At 41.7% G+C, this 22,652-nt stretch overlaps 1 protein-coding gene across 1 annotated transcript; it reads right to left on the bottom strand.

The window, feature by feature from the left end:
* Positions 1 to 5,742: 5,742 nt before the first annotated feature.
* On the bottom strand, positions 5,743 to 21,737 carry lclat1 (lysocardiolipin acyltransferase 1). Its single transcript, XM_084045546.1, has 6 exons — positions 21,397 to 21,737; positions 13,599 to 13,768; positions 12,860 to 13,058; positions 10,821 to 10,967; positions 8,316 to 8,432; positions 5,743 to 7,053 (listed from the first exon to the last, which is right to left on the bottom strand). The coding sequence occupies exons 2-6, from the start codon at positions 13,764 to 13,766 to the stop codon at positions 6,527 to 6,529; spliced, it is 1,158 nt and encodes a 385-aa protein (XP_083901672.1). The 5' UTR covers positions 13,767 to 13,768; positions 21,397 to 21,737; the 3' UTR covers positions 5,743 to 6,526.
* Positions 21,738 to 22,652: the final 915 nt, after the last annotated feature.

Raw genomic sequence — 22,652 nt, forward strand, 5'->3', positions numbered from 1 at the left:
GTGAGAGTCAAGAATGCAGTACTTCACTGTTTCTTTTATTAGTAGTAGTATTGCATAATTATTTTCAATGGACTATAAGACACAACAAAGGCAGAGTACTCATGAGTCATAGCCTAATGGCATATAGACCAATTATTTGTTTACCAACATTGAGACTGGACGCACAGGTGATTGTTTCACGCAATCAATTCTCAACCTGTTGTTTTGGGGTGCGCTGATTTCAGCACACCCCAACCCCCTCTTGTGTGTTGGCTAGTGAGGCGCGTCCTAGCGAGACCTGATAGAATGGGTTTCATTGCGCGCATACTGGTTCCGCGCAGACTGGTTCTTATCAGTGTGACGTCGTCTGTTAAGGGGTCTATTCAATAAAGCCAGATCATCTACACAATGTTAGTTGCACAGTCCACCACAGTAGCAAAGGGCAGTACACTGAAGTGCTGCCTTAACACATCTGCATTGTCCACTGCATCCCTTTTTGCAACCACAGCGGAGGAGTTCCCGAAAGGCCAGGCTCGCTTCTGTGTGGTCCAGTGCACTTCCCATCCTCCTGTCAAAATTAGAATCAGCTTTATTGTCAGATCACAGGTTTACAAGTGTAAAGAAGTGGATTAAATTATTTGTATTCACCTGTCTCCTTCCTCTTCCACCCCCATTCACCTGGGGATGGGAGTTCAGCGACCATCGCCTGTCCCCAACAATGGCCAGCTTGGTAGGCTGCCCTCTTTGTATGTTGAATCAGTGCAGCTCGTGTTGGGGGGAGTCCATCAATTGTTCTGCCCTTCTGGGTGAATAGCTGCTTCCGTGCCTGAATCACTGATGCCTGGCCGCTAGTGCGGTCATAGAGCAATACCACAAAACGCTCCAGAGGCTCCATCCAGTCATCTATTTTGTCTGGGATGGCAGCTAAGGAACTGAAGGCACGTGTGACGTCACCATAGGTTTTCCAGGTCTCCCATGCCGTCTTCTTGCCTCTGCCTCCAAAAGATGACACTGTGTCACATCCAGTAAAGGCATCGAACATGGGTAAGGCTAAGCATCGATCTGGGCCTAATGCCCTTGCCATCTCATGAGCTGCTAAGTTACGGAAACTTTTCCCAGTTCCAAAAGCAACCCACAGCTCAGTCAAGTGGAGGCGTTGGGCTGACGTTACTGCCAGGACTAGCACATCCGTGTCTACTGTGCGTATTGTCACCTTGCTATACCCTTTCTTCACAGCATCTTCTAGGTGTAATATGACACGAGTATCAGCCTCCTCATGTACTGTAGTTAGTTAGGTAGTTACTAGCATGTTGTGAATAGTACCACTGTATTCCTCATCCTTGAAAATGTAGGATTAGTCACCAGAATCAAGATCCTAGGTGGTCTAGCACCTGAGTCATTGGTAAAATGACAGCAGGTGGTGGCCATTTTGAAAGATGGCTGCCATGGTTACCACAAGACAATTCTAAATAGTACCACTGTATTCCTCATCCTTGAAAATGTAGGATTAGTCACCAGAATCAAGATCCTAGGTGATCTAGCACCTGAGTTATTGGTAAAATAACAGCAGATGGAGGCCATTTTGGAAAATGGCTGCCATGGTTACCACAGGACAAATCTGCGATGGCCCTATAGCCAAAAATGTTCCTTATGGCATGCTCTAACTGTGTGCCAAATTTCATGCTTGTATCGTAAAGTGCACGATTCCATCAAAATATGGCCCGAAACGCTTGGACTAAGTGTGCTATTCATTGTATTCAGTCTACATTCCCATATGAGGCACAACAGGATCTGTAAGGTTTGTGTTGCACTGCTTTGTTTGGGCTGAGGTTTTACACGATAATGTAGCAGGGATCTCCAACCTTGTTAAGAGTGGGGATAGAAAATACACACAAAGATTTAGGTATTTGCCATTCTCTTGATTATAACGCTACAAACCTAAATTAAAACAATCTTACCAAATTATGCACTGCTGTAAACGAAACATCGGTTGTAGTTTGGGAGTTATGGTCTTGTAATTAATGCAGGTCTTGGATTCTAGCCCGATTTAGTCATTTGTCTGTCTACGTTAGCATCTGCCATGACTGAACATGAACAATGTATCATTCTTCGTTTGATTTGACTTGTGTTGACCAGAACAAGGGCACAGTCAACTAGTCAATCAAAAAAAGCTGTAGTTTTTATAGTATGCAAAAGATAAAGCGCCTCTTTAGAAAAGGTTCTGATGGTGTAATGTGTAACTAGTGCCACTAGGTGGCAGTAGAACGTCACCTTTAGGATTTCCCAAGAATGTGAAGGATGGGCGGTGATGGGAGGCATTATGCCTAGTCCTTTGCCTGTCTGATGGTTACTCTCTTGAGATGGTATTTCTTTTCTGCTTCACTGCAGTCTGGAAATCCATGTCAGGGAGGATGCTATTTTCAGCACTAGACAGAATGACCGCAATGAATATCAATAGGATTTCAATAATATAGGTCAGCATGAATGACAGTCTTTTCTCCATCATTGAGAGGAAAAGCAAGTATTGCAGCTGTGACAGAAGAGATGGCTTTTCTAACAACTGCCATCTTACTTTGGCTCATTCAGTTTTTGCTGTAAAATTACCCATCATGATGTTTGATAACTGCAGGAAAGTGGCTTATTAGACTGACTGAGAATTCCTAATCCACCAACTAATATTTCTGTGCCAGTCATATAGATATTAATAGCTCTGAAGTTGGAAGGAATTCTTTGTTGTTACTGTATGTCTGGCAATCTATGCGTCACCAATGTGGAATCAACAAGAGGTTTAGTGTGATACTCACTCTTGAAGATGCACCACACCACAGTGTAGCTGACAACCTAGTTAAGCATAGTTGAAAAAAAAGGGGGAAAAAAACAGTGTTGATTTCTCCATTTGTCTTTCATGGTCTCACAAGCTAAAACTGGTGCTGAGCATGAATGTTCATCTTTTATTAGCATACTGTATGACGACAAGACATTGCCAGTTCTAACAAAGCACCCCCCCCCCCCAGAATCACACTAATCTTTGTGATAATTAGTAGTAATAGTTTTTAACTTTTTCCCTGTTAACTTTTTATTGAAAAGGCTTCCGAGGTTTTTATTGAAAAGGCTTCCGACCAAATAAGGCTAATTACACTGCCGTGCTCATCCTATTAACCTGCCCTGCACCTAACAGGATAAAAGTAGTCATACATGGGACAGATCTAGATGTAGGGAACTGTGGGCATGCACACGCCATTATAGCCATCTTTTCATTCGCCTTACGAAGGTTCTGCATTGCTCCCATCAGTGCCGAGGCTGGAAGAGGGAACTAACTTCTAGTGCCAATGACTCCCTGTGAGGATCATCCCATCCATTCACTTATAAGACAAAACGAATGTCACAATGTTGAAAAAGAGTGCCAGGTTAGTGATGTATCCACGCTGCGTGTTGTACAGAATTATGGAATCTAGCATTATGGAATGTATGTACATCATAAGCATTCCACCCACTGTCAAAATTTGTCATGGTGAATTTCAAGTTCTATTCAGATATGGGGGATGCTTAAAAAGCCATGAAAAGAACTGGCAACATAATTGGCCAATGATTCATAGTCCCTGGGAAGCTATTTTTAAAGTGCTTCCATCAACCTCAAGTTTATCCAAGCTTGCCCTTCTTTTTTTCTGCATCACACCCCCTCTCTATCCAGTCAGGATTAATTTGTGATGTAAAAAAAACAGAAGAAACTATAGCATAGAGAAATGGATGTCTCTCTTTCCACTACTCACATACACACAAAGGAATGACATCATTCTGTCAAGAGATAGAAAATAGCATGCTTTCCATTGACATCACTCCACATCCCGTTGCTAGGCAACGGGAGAGTCAACATTTGTTGCTACGGCAACCCGACTTCACCTTCAAATCTCTCGACCTCTGTGTGTCTGCTGTGTACTGGAAAGGGTGTGTATGTCTGAGCCAAATGGAGAGCGAGCACACAATGGCTTGATGTTGTGTAACATGAGTATTCAGGGTCGTGTTGACTCATTCACTGGTGTTACTATATATGCCCACTCTACCTTAAGGGGCAATCCGGGCAATAGTAAAGAGCCCAGCAAATATTTTCTCCCTCACTGGACTGTTTGACAGAGTACAATTCAAGTGAATGGCAGTCGACAAACATTTCAAACTCATGCAAAAAAGCAACGCGTCAGGGGCAATTGAATGAGTTGTGATGGCATTTTATTTATTTCGATATATTTACTCCTTTAAAAGACTGATAACAATGACGGTGTATTTACCTGAGGACAGTGACGGCAAACAAGTCCAGCATCAGCAAACGATTGGCAACAAAAGTGGCAAAAAGAGCATGTATATGTACGTATGTGCCCATAAAGAGCTCAAGGTTCTAAAGAGAGAGCAGTGGTATATTTGGTAAACTATTGACATGCTGATGAGAGATTTGTTAACAGCTCATCACAGTGACTTAAACCAGTCCCGTTACACTTTAACCATAGGGCCTTCAGGTTCACTTAAAGAAAGATGCCTCAGTCAGCTTTTTATTATGTGGCTGACTGGGAAGATAACCATTTTTAAGACTCTTTCCTTCTACAAAACACTATTACCTGACCTGCAGCAATTGAGGTGGGTCAGTTAAATTCGACATTGCACCGTGTCATAAAAACATTTGCAGATTGTCCTGGAGACAAATCTTTCAAAACTCACTGAATATAGCCAGATTAGGCCTGTCACAATTATTACATAATCGTCTAATCGCAATTATTTGAGATAATCACAATTATTTTGCATAATTGTAAACATAAAAAAAAAAAGAAGCAATCTACATGCTTACAACGCGTCACTTTGTGACGCGTTGTAAGCTTGTAGATCAGCTATTTCCGCTATTTAATAGTTATTTTTCAAAGTCTAAAATTATCAAATATGTAAGTAATTTCTTATATTTCAATTATTTGTCATATACATTTTGATTACGAAGCCTAAAAGGCAAACAGAAATAACATTTTGATTCATATGTTCCAATGTTCAATGCCAAAAGCACAATTAAAATCGTTAATCGCAATTATTTAATTAATCGTCAACTTAAATTGTATAATCATGACAGCCCTAAGCCAGGTTTGAGGTGGTACTATAGCAATGGCAAAGAAAGGACGGTGTCTGAAAGAGTGTGTCAAGCCTGCTCCAATCTAATGCTTCAATTTATATCCTTTTTTGGCACAATTGGAGTAGCTTTCTCAGCTGTCATTTGCTAATTGAGTTTAGCAGGCGCATCGATGCCAGTTCCCTAGACAGAGATGGACACAGAGAGAGGTGGGCATTACAGGGCTTTTTGGATTAGGTTGAGTTCAGGGACAGTTTTCCACTCCAAGTCTGGTCCTCAGTGCCACCCTGTACACCGAGGGTTATGTTGTCCCAACAGGACATTCTTCCACCCCAGTACCACCCACCTCCTGCCTCTACAAGGCATCTCTCGGTTCCTGGAAAGGGCAGAAAAGCTCAGCTGCTTCTATGGATACCTAGACATTAGATTTCAGTCACATCTTTGATTATCAGACTTGTCCTCATCTGGCCTGATTATCTTTGAATATCTGCCCTGTCCTGCTCATACTACATTCTGTCATCTTTTGTTTTTTCACATCTGGTTTTCTCACCTTTGGCTTTTATGTGCAAAAGCTACTTGAGCGAGCATGCATAAAAACAGCTTTTCTGTTGCAGAGCTAAATAACATGAAAACACCATAATGTAAAAAGGACTAAACATAAATTATACTGTCAAGGGGTGTTTAAAATGAATGTAAACACAGTTACACAGTCTGTGTTATCTTCTTGATTATTCTTTTGGACTAAGAACTCTTCAAGGATGACATTTACTTGGCCTAAAATTGCTAATGGCAACAGTGATTAATTTGGCTAGACTAGTCAAGGTTGGCTAAATACACTATTAGAATATTGGATACAAATATTCAAGTGATCATATGGTATGTGCTCTGCACTATGGCTGTGTGTTCCCTCCCTTCAAACACATGGATAAAAAACAAAGGGAAATAACATAAAACAAAACCAATTTAAAAAACATAAGCAAGCTAATGTGTACTGTAACTGAGCTAAAAACAAAGTGTAATTTCGTGAGACATTCGTTGACACTTAAGTTCTGGGCAAACAACCACAGATAAAACTACTGCAGTCCGCATGAACAGATAAACAGCATTACTTATCTACTGACAGCAAGGGATATACAGTGACTGTGCACAATAGAGGGACACATAACAGTGGGGGACCTAACACAACGTAATCACTGATGAATCACTTCAACCCTGCACAGCTTTTATGCTGATAGAGCATAGCTTCTTAGACCCCTTCCACAGTAAGGTAAGCTGACCTCACTGGTGCATAATGCACTCTTTCTTCCCTAAAGGCAGAGGATGATATGGCCCCAAAAGAGGAACCTTCAGTCCTCTGGGCTGAGCCCAGCCAAGAAAAGTCTGTCCTCAGCATCCCTGCTGAGTGCACATGGACACTTACAGGCTGTCACTTTGTTCTTCTTTTCCTCATTGCACCTTTGCATCCAGCACTTTATTGTTCTTGTCCACACTGGCATGCACAGATTTCCAATACTGGTGGCAGGCCATCTCCATAATCTCCAGCCCTCCAAAAAGCTTCAGCTGGCCAAAGTACACAATGACCATCACCAGGGAATAGAGTCTGACTGAGGACCACAGCCACAGGCCAACAAAGCACAGCGCAATGAAGCTGCTCCAGTAGAGCAGCGAGGCAGCTTTGATCAGAGCCACACGCAGCTCTGTTTTGCAAGGTGGCACGTGGGCTGCGCCCTCCCTATCGAAGGCCCTGGGCTGCCCAGAGTAGAAGTCCCGGAGTCGGACCTCCTTCTCGGCCCAGCGCTCCTGGCACCATGCCTGCATGTCAAATGGGGAGGTAGGCAGGGAGGCGGCGGGATAGCGGCGAACATGGAAGTGGATCTCACGGGGGAAATGACCCAAGATGAGGTGCCGCTCTGTCTGGGGAATGTTTTGGGGGTACGCCACTGTGATGTCATGGACGGCGTCTAAGTTGTCTCCTGGGAAATGAATTGAAGCAGAGATTGCATTAGCAACAAAAAATAAATGGATGAATAGAGGCTGATTAAATAGTGAAGCAGGCTGACAAAATCAAGCAAACAGTGACAGACAAATCGATCAACTAATGGCTGCCAAAAAAAACATCATTACTAAATAAGTACAAATCAAGGTCTGATTTACAGTATAATCTGCAATATGATGACAGATACAGTATAATATTACAGGTAGTCATACAGTAACTATCCCTTTTCCATAACCAAACTGGTCATTGGAAGTGTGTAATACACTATTCAAAATCTCACCTCGTAGCTCCATTACACATGTACATCTGATTGAACCAGGGACTTAGTGTTGCATGAATCATCCCTTCCTTCTAAACCACCCTGAGCCTCACATCATCATCATCATCATCATCGCAGGCCTGCCTTACTTAAACGCCTGACATCCCGGCATTGCTGTGCATAATAGAAGCCGAGTGTGAGATCAAGCTGGTAGGATGACACCTGCCAGCTACCACTTCTATAGAGCTCAACTCTGCTCTGCTATAAATAGAGCAGAGAAGGGCAGGGCATATGGAGACAAAGACCACCTGCACTGCCAGTCAGTCAGCAACGGCAAGGGCCAGGAAACAGAGAACTAGCTAAGTCCGATGACATCACTCTGATTCACAGCACCTGCTGGGAGAGTTAGTGCCATGCTCAGCACTCAAATGGGTGGGGGAATCAGGGGAAGCAGGGCCAGAGGTGGTATTTAAGACCTCTGGAGGGCTGCCAGAATTAGCTCACAGGGAAACATGAGAAGCCACCGGGTGTTGTAATGGCTGGCAGCAGGATAAAGCGGTGGTCTGGGACTGTGAAGAATAACAGGTATGATCCCCCGCAAATAAAGACATCACTGGAACAACTAAGATCATCATGGTAGAGTGTCATTTTCCACCCCGGTGAACTACAAGCATTGCTGATACAAAAAAAAGAATCCTTCATGGTGTAAGCGTGTAAGGTTTTCTGTCCTAGGTTTTCTTACTGACTACACAAAAAGTCTAAAATTAAGGAAACACTCAGAAAACCACCAAAACTGAGCACATTTCGATCAAACCTCAGCGGAGGAGCGGCACAATTCAGTAGTCGGCTAGCCAAGCACATCTCTTTGAGCAATCAAGGGTTTGATTGCAGACTAACTCCTAACAATGGTCCATATGAATCATTATTCTAACAAGTGAATAATCTTCCTGTTTAAAACAGACATTCAGGGAATTTCTGACCTTTCCGTAGTTTGTTCACAATGAACGTGAATCCAGTGGTGCGGGGATGCAGCACATACTCAAATTGAGGCAGGCCATTCTTGGCAGCAAACTCATCGCTCCTTGCTCTGGTGTTTTCTGCAAGAAATATAAATACAGGAAGAAAATGGCAGCTACACATCCATTGTAACCAGTAATCTGGGTAAAGCAATTAACATTTCCCTATATAAAATGGAATACAAAAACCATGAGAATCGATACAGTATCACAAAACATAATATCACGATACTCAAGTGTATCGATATTTTCTCACACCCCTACCTTACAGTAGAAAGGTTTTATACTTATGAAATACACCTAGCATGTGATGCGCTCTTCCTCCTGCAGAATATAAACACAAAACAGATGCGCCAAAACATTCTTCAGGGCCTGATGTTGTAAGAACACTACATAATAATTCAAGTCATATTATACAACAAGCTGTTTGTTCAGGCAGACTTAAGATAAGTCCTCCATCAATTTATCCTTGGAGATTTGCTGCATCAAGGTGGACAAAGCTCTGACCCGTAACCCTTACACAATCCTCCATTTACTTCATACCAATTTGTAAGATCAAAAAGGTGTCATGGAAATCCTTAGAGGGGCTCAAGTTGCACCCTGGTCTAAACCCTACAAATGGAGGCATGTGCATGCGTGTGTATGAGAACGAATGGGTGGATGCCAGGAGGGGGCATTAGTGCCAGGAAGGAGAGAAAAGCGCAACTACCATATAAGAAGTTATAAGATAACTGGTATTATGTTCCCTTGCCTGGCCAGTCTAAACCCTGAGGTTTAAGAGGATTGAAATCTCGCATGCACGCGCGCGCGCGCACACACACACACACACACACACACACACACACACACACACACACACACACACACACACACACACACACACACACACACACACACACACACACACACACACACACACACACACACACACACACACACACACACACACACACACACACACACACACACACACACACACACACACACACACACACACACGGTGATGTCCTACTATGTGACATAACATCACTGGAGCTCTGCCTGGCCACGTCTGGCGTCATACAATTTAAGTGGAATTAAGACATCGTTGCAAGACCACACATAGAGATTAGCTTATTTGTGATCTCAGAGGGCTTTAAATGTCGTATCCGTCTTGCTCAAATTGGAACATCCATACATTCTTGTATAAAATGATGGGTGAGATTCTTTGAAGGACTGTCTATGCCTCATCACTTTGAAGTTGTGTTTGCACCAACAGGGTGCAAAGGCATAAAATTAGGTGAAGATGAGCATTCCCTAGGCCTAGCCCTAGACCAAAGGGTTTGAGTTACAAACATATCCTGACTTTCAGAGAATAACAATTTTTCAGTGGAGTGTATTTTTATTGCATAATGTACGTGTCTCTCTAAGTCTAAGGAATATGAGCGACACCCGGGCCTTGCCTCCAGAAAGAGCTGCGATGCTCCGGGTGGCTCAATGCCAAGCAGCCCAGCTGTGCCCGGCAAGAGAGCTTACATGCAGGGGGAGGAGAAGTATACTTGATGCCCGTCTCTGGTAGCTCGTTTGTAAATGAACTATACATTTTAGGCAAGAAATAGGCTGTGTAGTTGCTCAATCGTGATTAATTTCAAATCTACAACTACTTGTTTCAAACTGTGTTAACAAAACAAAATACCACCGGTTGAATTCAGCGTCAGACGTGTTCCACTCTTCTGAAAAAGCAGCTCAGTGTATTTTTACGGTGTGCCTCTGCAGGAGGCTAGATGTCTATAGACCAGATCAGAATGTTTGAATGTTTGTAAACAAACAGGTTCCGGGTAAAAAGTCTATGAACATTTTCACAATATAAAATAAAGTGTCCAGAATATTAGTTATGTCTAGTTTGTCAACCTGTGGATATTTAACATAATCTATTTCTAATAGTCAATAACAATATTATGTGTCCTGTTGCATGAGGCGGCTTGATATACAAGTACATTCCCAAGCCATGATGTACAAATACACCTCCTGGACATGACTCTAGTATGTCACAGGGACTTAACCCCCATCCAATCCTTGATGCTGAGTGCCAAGCAGGGAGGCATTGGGTCCCATTTGTATAGTCTTTTGTATGACCAAGCCGGGTGATTGAACCCCAACCTCCCAATCTCAATCTAACCACAAGGCCACTGAGCTGGCTTTCCAGAAATAAGGTTAATGATTAATACTTTTGGTCTTCATGATGATTCGGTCCCTGAGGTCTGTGTGTGTCCGGAGCTAATCTCGCAAATTGCTGGAGTGGACCAATCAGCGCAAAATTTCGTATGAACAATGCAGGTACACCCAAAGTATATATTAAAAATACATCGACTCCAAATACAAATTTGGAGTCATACATCATAGGTATGTCATTGATGACTGACATCACAGGCTGGCCAAATGGGAGCCATGCTGTTCCCCATCCACATGATTCGATTTTTTACTTCTTACCAGTGAGGTCAGTGCCCTCTGGGAAGAGCAGTAACTGCAGCGGCTCCCTGATGTCACAGAAGTAATCCAACATGTTCTCCATGTGACTCTTGTCCTCCTCCCAGCGACGGTGAATGAATACAAAGCAAGCCACCTGCATCGCCCAACCTGGAACATACATGCAACACAAGACTTTACATGTATACTTCACTGCTTCATTTAACATCTGGCTTTCCTCCGGGTCTGACATCTGGCTGTACTAAAGGAGCATGGCCTCATTTCATCTGAACCTGAACAAAAATGCAATTGGGCTTGCACTCAGTCTCTTCCCATCAGGGCATTTACACTTTGGGATAACCTGTATGAGGAAAATCAAGTTAACCACATCAACAACTTCTTCTGGAAAAAAAAACAAGATGGCTCAGCACATTTTATCTTGTACTTTTGTTTTAATTTCAGGCTTCTGAATTTTATTCAGGTTATAGGTGTGGTTTGCCATTTATCCAATTTCCACCTGGCTTCCCTATTTTGGGTACTTCATAGATGAAAATGTTCAAAAGCGTGAAAAAATATTTTCACTGCGCGTACGACTAAGTATATAGGGCTTAAGTGGTTAAGTGATCGGGGCCTAACCCAACCACTTTTTCCAATGTATGCGGATGTCCTTCTCTGCCACTTCTTCATTTGTAAAAAATAAACTATTATTGATTTATTTATTTCTATGTTGAGACGTCTTGGATTGGTGTTTGTTTTTATCTCCAGTCTACTAATCTCTCAAGAACAGATTCTGCACTGCGTTGGAATCTGTCCTGAAGGTTCGTCAGAACGTGTACACACTGTGTGGGAGTGGGCGTGCCTTCAGATCAGGAAGCAGGCCGCGCTTTACCCAATCAAATGTAGTGGGCGGGATTCACGTGTCCGTCGATCTTTCCCTACTGGAAACTAACCGAAACTAATTTAACAATTAGCGTCCGCGGAGCAGACAAAACCACGGAAAGATATTCACATTTGAACTTACTCTTTCATAATAGAAACAAGTGGGCTTATAACCAAAACGATCCATGTTCTCTGGGAGAAGTGGTCTTAGTGTTCCGTGTAGAAATATTGTTAGTGGGAATGAAAACGTAGTCGCACCACCTGGAAGTGGAGCGGTGAAGGCAGACTTAAACCCCGGTTTCCTTGCGCACGTGTGCTGCGTCGGCATTGTCCCAGAGTATAACTGAGGAGGAACGAACAGCAGAGGTCGCTGTTTTTCCTTTTCAGTTATCTCTGGGTTCCGAGATTGCCAGTCTACCAACCCTGTGGTCACCATATAGCATTTCACTCTGGTTAAATTTCCACCTGGCAGGGAAGCCAGGGAATATTTTAACAAAGTCCTGGTGCTCTATTTTGAGCTGCAAAGCTGACTCTACAGTACAATAATGCCAAAAAAGAGAAAACTACATATTAGGTCATATTTTCAACCCCATGTCAGTGATGAATCAATATGTTTAAGGTTATCATTTTAACTAGTGTTAATTATCTAGTAGCTACAATATGATTCCAGTGGTAATATCTACCTTTGAGTTAGATAATCAGTAGATGTAATGTTGGCCATTTAAAACATTGCCTTTACTGCCGTTTCCTTTTAACAAACCTAAATACAGGATGAAGGGAGAGGCCTGTAAAGATGTGATGACACAGAAATGCTTGAAGTTAAAATAACATCCCTGGTTTTCCAAATACAATGAGAAAAGTTATATTCACTACTTTCTAAATATGTTGAAGTAGATGAAACAGGTGCCATCCTTTCTTGTGAAATATGCATATTGTGTATATTATGAACAAAAACAATAAAATGTAAAACAAAATCTAAATCAATCATAGAACATTAATGCCTACATTTCAAAGCTGTATTCTAACATATCCAAACTGAAGGAGGATCAGTCTCAGATGCAGTGACTGCAGTCCAAAAAGTGTTTTATCAATAAAATGTTCAGGGGCTTTATTTTGCTTTCTGGTATGAATACATTTGTGTCTATATGAATGTACATGTATTACAGAATATACTGTGCACCCACCAAAGCCAGGCACAGCCTTGAGTGCAGCCTTGAGGCAGATCTTCTCCAGGCGCAGATAGCTGTACCTGAGTAGACAGCACCACAAGAACATCCAGTCTAGACGAGTACGATGGTTCATGATGATCACACTGCGCTCTCCTGGAATGAAGCCATCACCTGTGATAACCACTTTAACGCCAAACACCAGCTCCAGCAAGGCCTGGGCAAAGAGGTAGGAGGAAAAGAGGGGGAGGAATGGAATGGACATGTGGAGTAGGCGTAGGCGTGTGTGTGTGTGTGTGTGTGTGTGTGTGTGTGTGTGTGTGTGTGTGTGTGTGTGTGTGTGTGTGTGTGTGTGTGTGTGTGTGTGTGTGTGTGTGTTTGGGAGGGTCGCAAGAACGTGGAAGGGGAGAACATTGAGTGGGAGAACAGATACGTTTCAGATTCAGGGAAGAGAAATAGTGAGATAAAGGGGAGACAAAAGAATCAATGTCATGAGTTCATTTGGTCATTGTATACAAGATTTGCATGTCTGTGCCCAAAGGGAATTTGAATAACCAAATTGTACTTCCAATGAAAATAAGACTCTGCTAACTAAACAAGCAAGGCACAAACAAAGTACTTGTAGGAGATAACGTGAAGCATCACATTATGATAGGATCAAACTACGTAAGCCAGAAATGTAACTCAAATAAACGTGTACAAACTTAAGTAGGCTACCAGTACCTACGTAGCTTGATCACACAGCCACTGTACCTACCACAGGAAGTGTCAGCCAGGTAGCAACAATGCGGTCAGTGATCCATCGGTACCAGGCTGGAGCAAGCAGCATGAGGGGCAGAAATGGACCCAGCATGAAGATGCTGCCAAAGAAACTCCCCAAAAACAGGGTCACCACAAAGTACAGGCCCCTCACTGACACAGCCATATCTGTGGGAGGAACAGCAGGGAGAAGTCCATGATGGGACACAAGCTAAATGTTGGAGATGGTGCTGTATAATCGAGTTATACATTTAATTGGTTGTACAAAGGCATGATATAAAAGGCAATACTGAAGGGGCTGATGTGGAATTCATCATTGATATGATCCCCTCTTTGCTGTGAATTGGAATGACCATGTAACACATGACAAATGGAATTATCAAAGGTCTCATCAATAGCAAAGCCTGCTGTTCTGTTGTACTTCCGAAACACTTTCCCACAAACAGTGGAAAATCCGAGGCAGACATTCCTAGTGCGGAATGTAAATAGGGGAACATTTCTGACTGCTGGCAATACATTGTGGGTGCACAGTCACTGAATCAACAGTTCAAGGAGAAAGTGGCTTAATTTGGATTTCCAAAAGGCCTAGCCCGTATTGTGTAGCGTTCTGTGACTCATGCTGTGACATTCTCACAAGAATAAAGACAAAAGACAAAATAAACAGTATGTTTGACTATCTACCTCATATACACTATCTGATTAATCAATTTGAAGGTCCTTTTCTCTATATTCTATACAGTTACGGAAAAGATATGTCTTTTTTAAACACACACACACACACACACACACACACACACACACACACACACACACACACACACACACACACACACACACACACACACACACACACACACACACACACACACACACACACACAGAGTGGGTGGGGGCCCGGAGGAAAGCGCAGGAAGTGAACTCGAAGAAAACAAGCACTCTTTTTTTCAATCCGACTGGTTTTTCGAATCATACTGTAACATATATATACACAATACACATATATGAAAAATACAAAGTAAAAAACAAGGAAACTCGCTTGCAAAGTGTGTGGACAGGGATTGAGCAGAGACGAACTTTAGGTGTGTTTCTGAGAAAAGCAGCGCTGATATTTTGGTTAAATCACAGGCCAAGCATGTCAAAAGTCACATTTGAATATTCTCTAGTGTAAGAGGAAGTACACAATCATATTATGTTTGTTAATCATGTTTGTACCAGCAGATACATATACATACACACATAGTCAGAAATGCCACACAAGGCCTTACATCCCTGGGGTATGCAATCATAGTTTGTAAACATACTGACACTCAAACCAATTTATGAGCAGTTCAACTTGTGAGCTCTTCAGCTGCTAACCATGTGAAGTCACATTTTATTATAGCCCAGTATATCACAAATCATGGCCCAAAGGGCTGCACATAAAAAAAACGAAATACAGTGAAAATAATAATATGTAACAATATGTAAAAGGAGTTTGATGCACATACATACATACATATATGTGGCGAGCACACAGTAAACACAAGTCAGAGATGAAGGGACTTGTGTAGACATGTAGGGAGCTATATCCCATCCCTCATCTCTTCAATGACAAGTCACAAGTCACTGAGAACACTTGTGATTGCAGCCTCAATGTTGCAACTGCAGAAACATATATCTTACAAAGAAAACATCAAACCACTGTAGCAACAACTGAAATGACCCACCACAGAGTCACAGACCTACTCTCATACATGGGTAACCAAATATCCACATTGAAATCTGGGTGGGAATAAATGAATGAGTAAAATTCTCCACCGGCTCAGCAACCAACAATAAGATGTCATTCAGCACGAATCAGCAGAGCACTTTAACTCCTTCCTGCCCAAGACAAACATCTGACATGTTTCAACAAGCTGAAAAAACTAAGAAACATGCTAAATCAATTCATGGACAAATAAAAAGACTACTATGTTTTTTCAATGTGACATTGTACAGTAAATGACTAGGACACACCAGTCTGGGTCTAGGCACATCGTCATTTAAAGTACAGTACTAGTATGTCCCATGAATTGTATACAATTGGGGAAATTGCAAATTTGATTAAGCCAAGAGTTGTGCTGACGAAGGGAATCTGATTAGAATCCACAGGCAGCAGTCTCATCCAGCAGGTGTTTTCTTCCCTTGTGTGAACCTTTCCACCTCCATATACTGCAGTCATTGCACAAGCCTTTAGTTCCGGCCTCTTAAAGTCTCTAGACTCCTAACCACCACCCTCTTCCACTGTCTTGCCATCAGTGACACGCTTGGCAAACCCAGCAACATGACGCAGCAGGTCTTGCTGTATCATGCATGCAACATGACTGAGGGTGCATTTAAATCTGTGTTGGTGTGTGTGGGTGTGGGTGTGGGTGTGGGTGTGTGTGTGTGTGTGTGTGTGTGTGTGTGTGTGTGTGTGTGTGTGTGTGTGTGTGTGTGTGTGTGTGCACGTGTATGCAAGCAATATGGGTTTAAGGGTTGTTGCTGGTTTTAACAACGGAAAATGTGAGGCATGAGAGGTGAAGAACAAGATGGCTCAGCACAATTGTCACAATTATGCCCCAGTGCGCACACACACCCCTGGGTGTCCACTGAACAAGCGAATGAGCCCTCTCTCACACATGTGGCAAACGGGCGTGAGCACACCTAGAGACTGAAAGCTGAAACGTAAATGCAATTATGAAGTTAACATAATACGAAGTTAACACAACATGTTTTTCTTCCTTCCATCCAGGAGAGCAGGGAGGTCTGTCTACTGTACTGTACTTAAGACTGCTGTTGTTGCCTACTTTTGTTTTTCCATACCCTGGGCCAGTAACATTTGTGAATTTGATTTAGTCTCACCATCTGAGTTGATTAAACATTTATTCAATAACCATAGTACTCATCACAAAAGCACTTCCCTAAACAATGTCCACATGCAATGCACAGCACGCTGCTCCTAAATCCAAGCCTGAATTCTCTGGCAATCATCCTGCATTCCTTCCTTTAAGTGCCAAGAGCAGACACCCCTGAATAAAGAGGTGACCCTGGTCTAGGCTAAACATTCAGCGCTGTGTGTGTGTGTGTGTGTGTGTGTGTGTGTGTGTGCGTGCGTGCGTGCGTGCGTGCGTGCGTGCGTGCGTGCGTGCGTGCGTGCGTGCGTGCGTGCGTGCGTGCAAGATGCAAAATATATTTATAAAACATGTTTATTTTAATGATCAATCAATCAATTGATTGTGTTTCGGCTTGGATAAATGGAACTAACTTTAAGTTCCTATGTAATGGTATCTCACGGTGAAAACAGATTTTTCAGTTTTTCAAAACAAGTACCATACATGGCTGGTCTACACACTCAGGCTAACATTGGGGATTGGCAACGACAGGGATTATTTTACATCGCCTGCATCACTATGCTACTGGGCAATGCTACCAGGAAGAGCTGCACCTCATCTACAATAAAGGAGATGAGTGATGTGACAATAAAGTTGATTCTGATCTAAAGAATGATATTTGTTTTGTATTGGGATGGTTACAATGGAGTTGTGTCATACAGGTCTAAATACTGCCTCTAACCCACCAAGAAAAACACTGGAGTTTGATAAATGCCAATACACCCTCAGCACTCAAGCTGTCTCTCACTCCAATCAATGTTACCAGGAAAAAATAGACATGCTGCAAATTACAGAAAAATAGAGCCACAACTGACAGTGTTTTCAAGCAGTTACTGGTCGTATAAAAGGAAGGAACTGGACATGACTGTGTAGATCAGTGGACACACAGAGGACTGGGTTGGACTGAGAAGCTAATTAGTCTCAATGGTTCCTTAGGCTGGAGTGGAAAACTAAATCTCTCTAATGAGTTTTTGCCATCAGATGACCTTTACGATTTGACAACATTACAAGCTGTCCAAACATCAGGAAATAAGAGGCCCTGTTCCACGGCACACATAGTAATTAAGTAATCTAAACTAATAATATTTCAAGCACCAATACAGTCAAAGTATAAATTATGTCTCAATGATAAAAGATTTTTATTTCAACTGGAAAACCATTAAGTCAGCACACTGGCTTTCATTTCCTTTACAAAAGGTTCAAATGTACTGCCATGAGTCCTACATGAACAGGATAATTACTTTAGATGTTTCCAAATCCATCAGTCCACATTTTAGCTTGGCACTTCATCGCGTTAGACAATAATTTTTAAACCCACATAAATAACTGTCATACATCAGCCTGTTTGAATTGACCTCAACTGAATGCGAATGAGAGTGGAATTTGTTGGACCTGTTCAATTTGCTAATGGATATTTCCACTGGAGAGATTTGTGTTTGTGGCAGAACACAGAGGGCATCTGCCTAGGTTTATTAATCAGCTCTGGGTAATCCCCATGAATAAGTGACATTAAGAAGTATCAGTATAAAAAGGCTTGTTGTAGCACTCAAATCACCGGATGACAAGCAGGACATACAGTATTAATATTTGATCATGTAAAAGGTCGGGCAGGACTTAAGTGGAAACTTAAAAATGGGTTAAAGAAAACACAAAAGTAAAACTGTTACAATAATACCCTTTTTTGATTAAATACAAATTCACAAAAGCAGTCTGAAACACAACATATCCCAATGCAAGTTTTGAACCAACATATTGTCATATACGTTACAGGTAGTGTAAGTGATATTTGTTGGTTAAAACAAAAAGCTTTTGTTAAAAAGTTAAAGCTCTACCAGTATACAGTCTCTCTTTCCCCTTTGCCAATCCATTTATCAGTTTAAATGTTATAGTTTCACTTCCAATTTTTACTTGTTTATACTGTATCAGATTGAATTGGTATCCCGACCTGAAAAGGTATTTTGTTTACTAAAAAGCTGGAGAGACAGGGACTCAGGGAGACCTCTGTCACTGAACATACACTCTATACAGCAATGATTGCTGTCAGAGTATAGAGCCATATAACACTTATTTTAACAACAAAAATATCACTTAATGTACGTAAGTTACCTTACTTTCATTGATTGCACTCCTAAAGAAATTGACAGAACAGTCTAGATACAGACGGGTGTCAAATTAAAGGAAAGTAGTAACTGGATGGAGAAACATATTTAATGTATCTGCATCCAGACAGGTTGTCTGCAATGATACAGATGAGCAATTAACATACTACTGTGGCATGTATAAAAATAGGCCCATATTACCTTGATTTTGGATCAAGATGACAAGCGAAAAGATCAAATAAAGTGTCTAATGAAAGAGGAGGGCTCATTATTGGGGCACGGAGAGCAGGAGCTTCAGTCACATTCACACAAAGACTGCTCAACAGACTAGTGTTTTAATAGACCAATTATTAGTTTACCAACATTGAGACTGGATGCACAGGTGATTGTTTCATGCAATCAATTCTCAACCTGTTGTTTCGGGGCACCCCAACCCCCTCTTGTGTGTTGGCTAGTGCTGCGCGCCCTAGCAAGACCTGACAGAATGGGTGTCATTTGCAACCAGTGTGACGTGGTCTGTTAAGGGGTCTATAGGAACAGAGACTAAAGTGACATCTGCATTTCGATCTATGTCTGGGAAAGACATCAGTAAATAAGTAAGCAAGTAAGTACTATGCAAGTAATTAATTACTATGTAAGTACTTAGTAAGTAAGTAATTCAGTAAATGATGTTGGAAATTGTGGTGGAAAGTGCACATTCAATGACCGTGATGCTTGTGCACTAGTGTAAAATAAAGGAAAAAACAGAAGAGCAACTCTTCCTCGGGTGAGCGATGTGATGTGGCAAGACTGAGCCAGCAAGTCCGTCAACAACTACTAGAAGGCAGAGGACCTCTAGCAGGGATGCTGTGCATGCCATGAACTCAGTGGTGGAAAAAGTACTACATTTTTTTACTTAAAGGTAAGGTAAGTGATTTGCTTTGGTTAAAATAAGTGTTAAATAGCTTTATATTCTGATAGTACTCATTGCTGAGTACTACAGCAAGACCTACTGCGTCATGTTGCTGGGTTTGCCAAGCGTGTCACTGATGGCAAGACAGTAGAAGAGGGTGGTGGTTAGGAGTCTAGAGAGACTTTAAGAGGCCGGAACTAAAGCCTTTAAGTAAAAGTATCAATACGGCAATGTAGAAGTCCAAAATTCAAAATGTAATTGATTAAATGTATCCAATTTTACGAGTTATTTTCAAATGGCCAAAATGTATATAGGGCCGAAGTGGTTAATGTATGTTTTGTAATAATAATCAAAATCTACAAAGTAACTAAAGTTGACAAATACTCGTAGTGGAGTAAAAGTACAATATTTGCCTCTGAGATATAGTAGAGTAGAAGTTAAAGTATGAAATACTCCAGCAAAGTAAAAGTACCTCAACATTGTACTTAAGTACAGTAGTTGAGTACTTTCCACCACTGCAATTATTACAAGGACAAGGGGTGTCACTGGAGGTTTGATTTAGTCATTATGCTAGGTCAGTTCGCAGTCATTAGTTTAGAACTCACCTAGATGGTACATTTTGGACCGGCGTTTAAGACAATATTTGTCTCTGAGATGTAGTGCAGTAGTAAAAGTATTGAAAATTGTAAATACTGAAGAAAGTAAAAAATACCTCAAAATTACATGTACTAAGTTACTTTACACCACTGGTATGTGAAAAACTCAATATCATCATCACATACAACAGTGGTTCTCAAACTTTTTTCATGTCAAGGACCCCCAAATTGACACTTATTAGCCCGCGGACCCCCATTTCAAAAGATATGCCAGGGACCCCCATTAGAGAAGATTTTTTACGGCTCTAGCAGTGATTCTCAACCATTTTAATTTCAAGGACCCCCAGTTTGACATGCATTAGGCTACAGACCCCCATTTAATGGCATTTCTATCACTTGGACCGCAATTTATATAGTAAAATCTATGTCAATTTAACTCTGAGAGTGTACAAATGGGGTAAATTTTGTTCCATTTGTACACTCTCAGAGTTACAGACCCATAAGGGTCCATTTGGTGCCTAATATATCATTTAGCTGGGGACCCCCTGGAACTCCCTCAAGGACCCCTGGGGGTTCCCGGACCCCACTTTGAGAACCAATGACATACAACACACACACTGCGCGCCTTTCTGAGTTTGACAATCTGCCCAGACAGACACGATAACATCGGTGCAGTTTGAAGGTGCAATGCGCCACATTTCTGGACCACCGCCACAACAACACTATGTCACTGAACAAAATAACGGTTTTCAGGTGTAGAAGCGACTCTTAACTGTAAATTCAAATGTTTTATGGAGCGAATCATTAGAAATCAACTCATACACAAGATAAAAACCCAATCAACGTTAGCTTGGGAAGCTAATGTCACTTTAAACCAGTGTTGCCAGATGTTGTGAGAGAAATAAGCAACCAGGTCTAGGAAAATAACAAGCCCAAAAGAAGCAGCGTTGTGAGCTCTGCTATTTTCAAAAACTCTTGCAATAAAATATGGAATATTTGGAATATTTGTTTAAACATTCTAGCAACACAAATGCTACCTTGGCAAAAAATGAACATATTTGAGAACCACTGGTTTAAATAATAACTAAAACATTTGGAAGCAAGTACACTTTAGAAACAAGCCGGAAAAAAACGCAAGTCAATTTTTACAAGCAACTACAGTACACAGGAAAAAACAGCCCAAAGTCGCTCATAATAAGCCGACATGGCAACACTGCTTTACACTGTCTTGCTCATTTTGGGTGAACTATCTTGTATAGATCTGTATATGCCCCCAGGACATAATGGCAAACAACAACAACAGCAGTACAGAACCCACCTTTATATCGTGTTGTCTGGGGTTTCTTCACAGTCAGTGACAGTTAGCTGATGATCCGAGAGGCGCGGCCAGAGCCAGACGACATCCGTGATTCCGTGTCAACAACTCGGTTGCGACATAATTAAGTACATAGCATGTTAGCATGTAGCTAAGCTATATTGGCAGATATAGACAAACACATCAATCCCATAAGACTATATGGGAACTATTCACAAGCGTCGTAGTTTAAAGCAAGGAACGTGTGTAAGCTAAACCTAACACAATTGCAATGGCACATAATATATTACTTTTGTTTTGCCTGTCTGCAACAGGACAGTCGCCATGGCACTCCGACTCGACCTCTCAACTTCTAACTCTCACCCGTCCTTACGCCCTTGTGTCAACAGGGGGTGCTGTTTAATGTTTATGCGGTCATATTGAGGACACTCATTTGTCAGTAGTGTAGTGTACTGCAATGGTTCTCAAACTTAAGAAATGTCAAGGTCTCCCCTCAACTCTGAGTCTGAAATGGAACCATTTGGTTCCATTTATACATTGTCAGAGTTACAGACTTGTAAGGGTCAATTTAGACCCCTATTGGAGCCCAGAGAGTCCCTGGAACCCACTTTGAGAACCACTGGACTGTACTGTATGTAAGACAAGGCCCTTCCCTTAACAACAGTGACAAACATTTTTTTATCTTCTAAGTCGAGTGACGTTCATTGACTTATTTTTAACAAAGTGTTCCACACCGTAGGTTACCACAGTCAGTGTGTTGATATGTCAGAATTCATTCTATTGCTAGTCAGAGTCCTTTAGCATACAACCTTTTAAAGCAGTGTAAATCCTTGTATGTGTCATTTGTTTCTTTTACCCACAGTTGAGCTATTCTAGTGTTACGAATTACATCAGTAGTCAGAGATGTGTGTGTGTGTGTGTGTGTGTGTGTGTGTGTGTGTGTGTGTGTGTGTGTGTGTGTGTGTGTGTGTGTGTGTGTGTGTGTGTGTGTGTGTGTGTGTGTGTGTATGTGTGTGTGTGCTTGCATGTGTGTTCTGTGTGCATGTGTGGTGAATGAGGTACAGATAGAGAGTAAAAGAGAGTGCACTTAGTCAAACTCAAGACTTTTCCATGACTTGCTCCCTATGGCATGCACTCTATCTGAGAGGCTGAGTGTACTGTATAGCTTTATCTGTATAAACTTCCAGAGGGTCAACGCATCACTTCAGAGGGAGTATGAAAGCTTCGCTTTGAAACAAGCTCTCTGGGTTCCCCTTTAG

Source organism: Gymnoscopelus microlampas, assembly GCF_963454915.1.
Source record: "Gymnoscopelus microlampas genome assembly, chromosome: 20".
Classification (NCBI taxonomy): domain Eukaryota; kingdom Metazoa; phylum Chordata; class Actinopteri; order Myctophiformes; family Myctophidae; genus Gymnoscopelus; species Gymnoscopelus microlampas.

Excerpts from the sequence above, each read along its gene's own strand:
- lclat1 (XM_084045546.1), bottom strand. The coding sequence starts at position 13,766 with ATGGCTGTGTCAGTGAGGGGCCTGTACTTTGTGGTGACCCTGTTTTTG. Across the intron at positions 13,059-13,598 it reads CCTGGCTGACACTTCCTGTG|GCCTTGCTGGAGCTGGTGTT; the intron begins GTAGGTACAGTG and ends CTCTTTGCCCAG. Across the intron at positions 10,968-12,859 it reads CAAGGCTGTGCCTGGCTTTG|GTTGGGCGATGCAGGTGGCT; the intron begins GTGGGTGCACAG and ends TGTATGTTCCAG.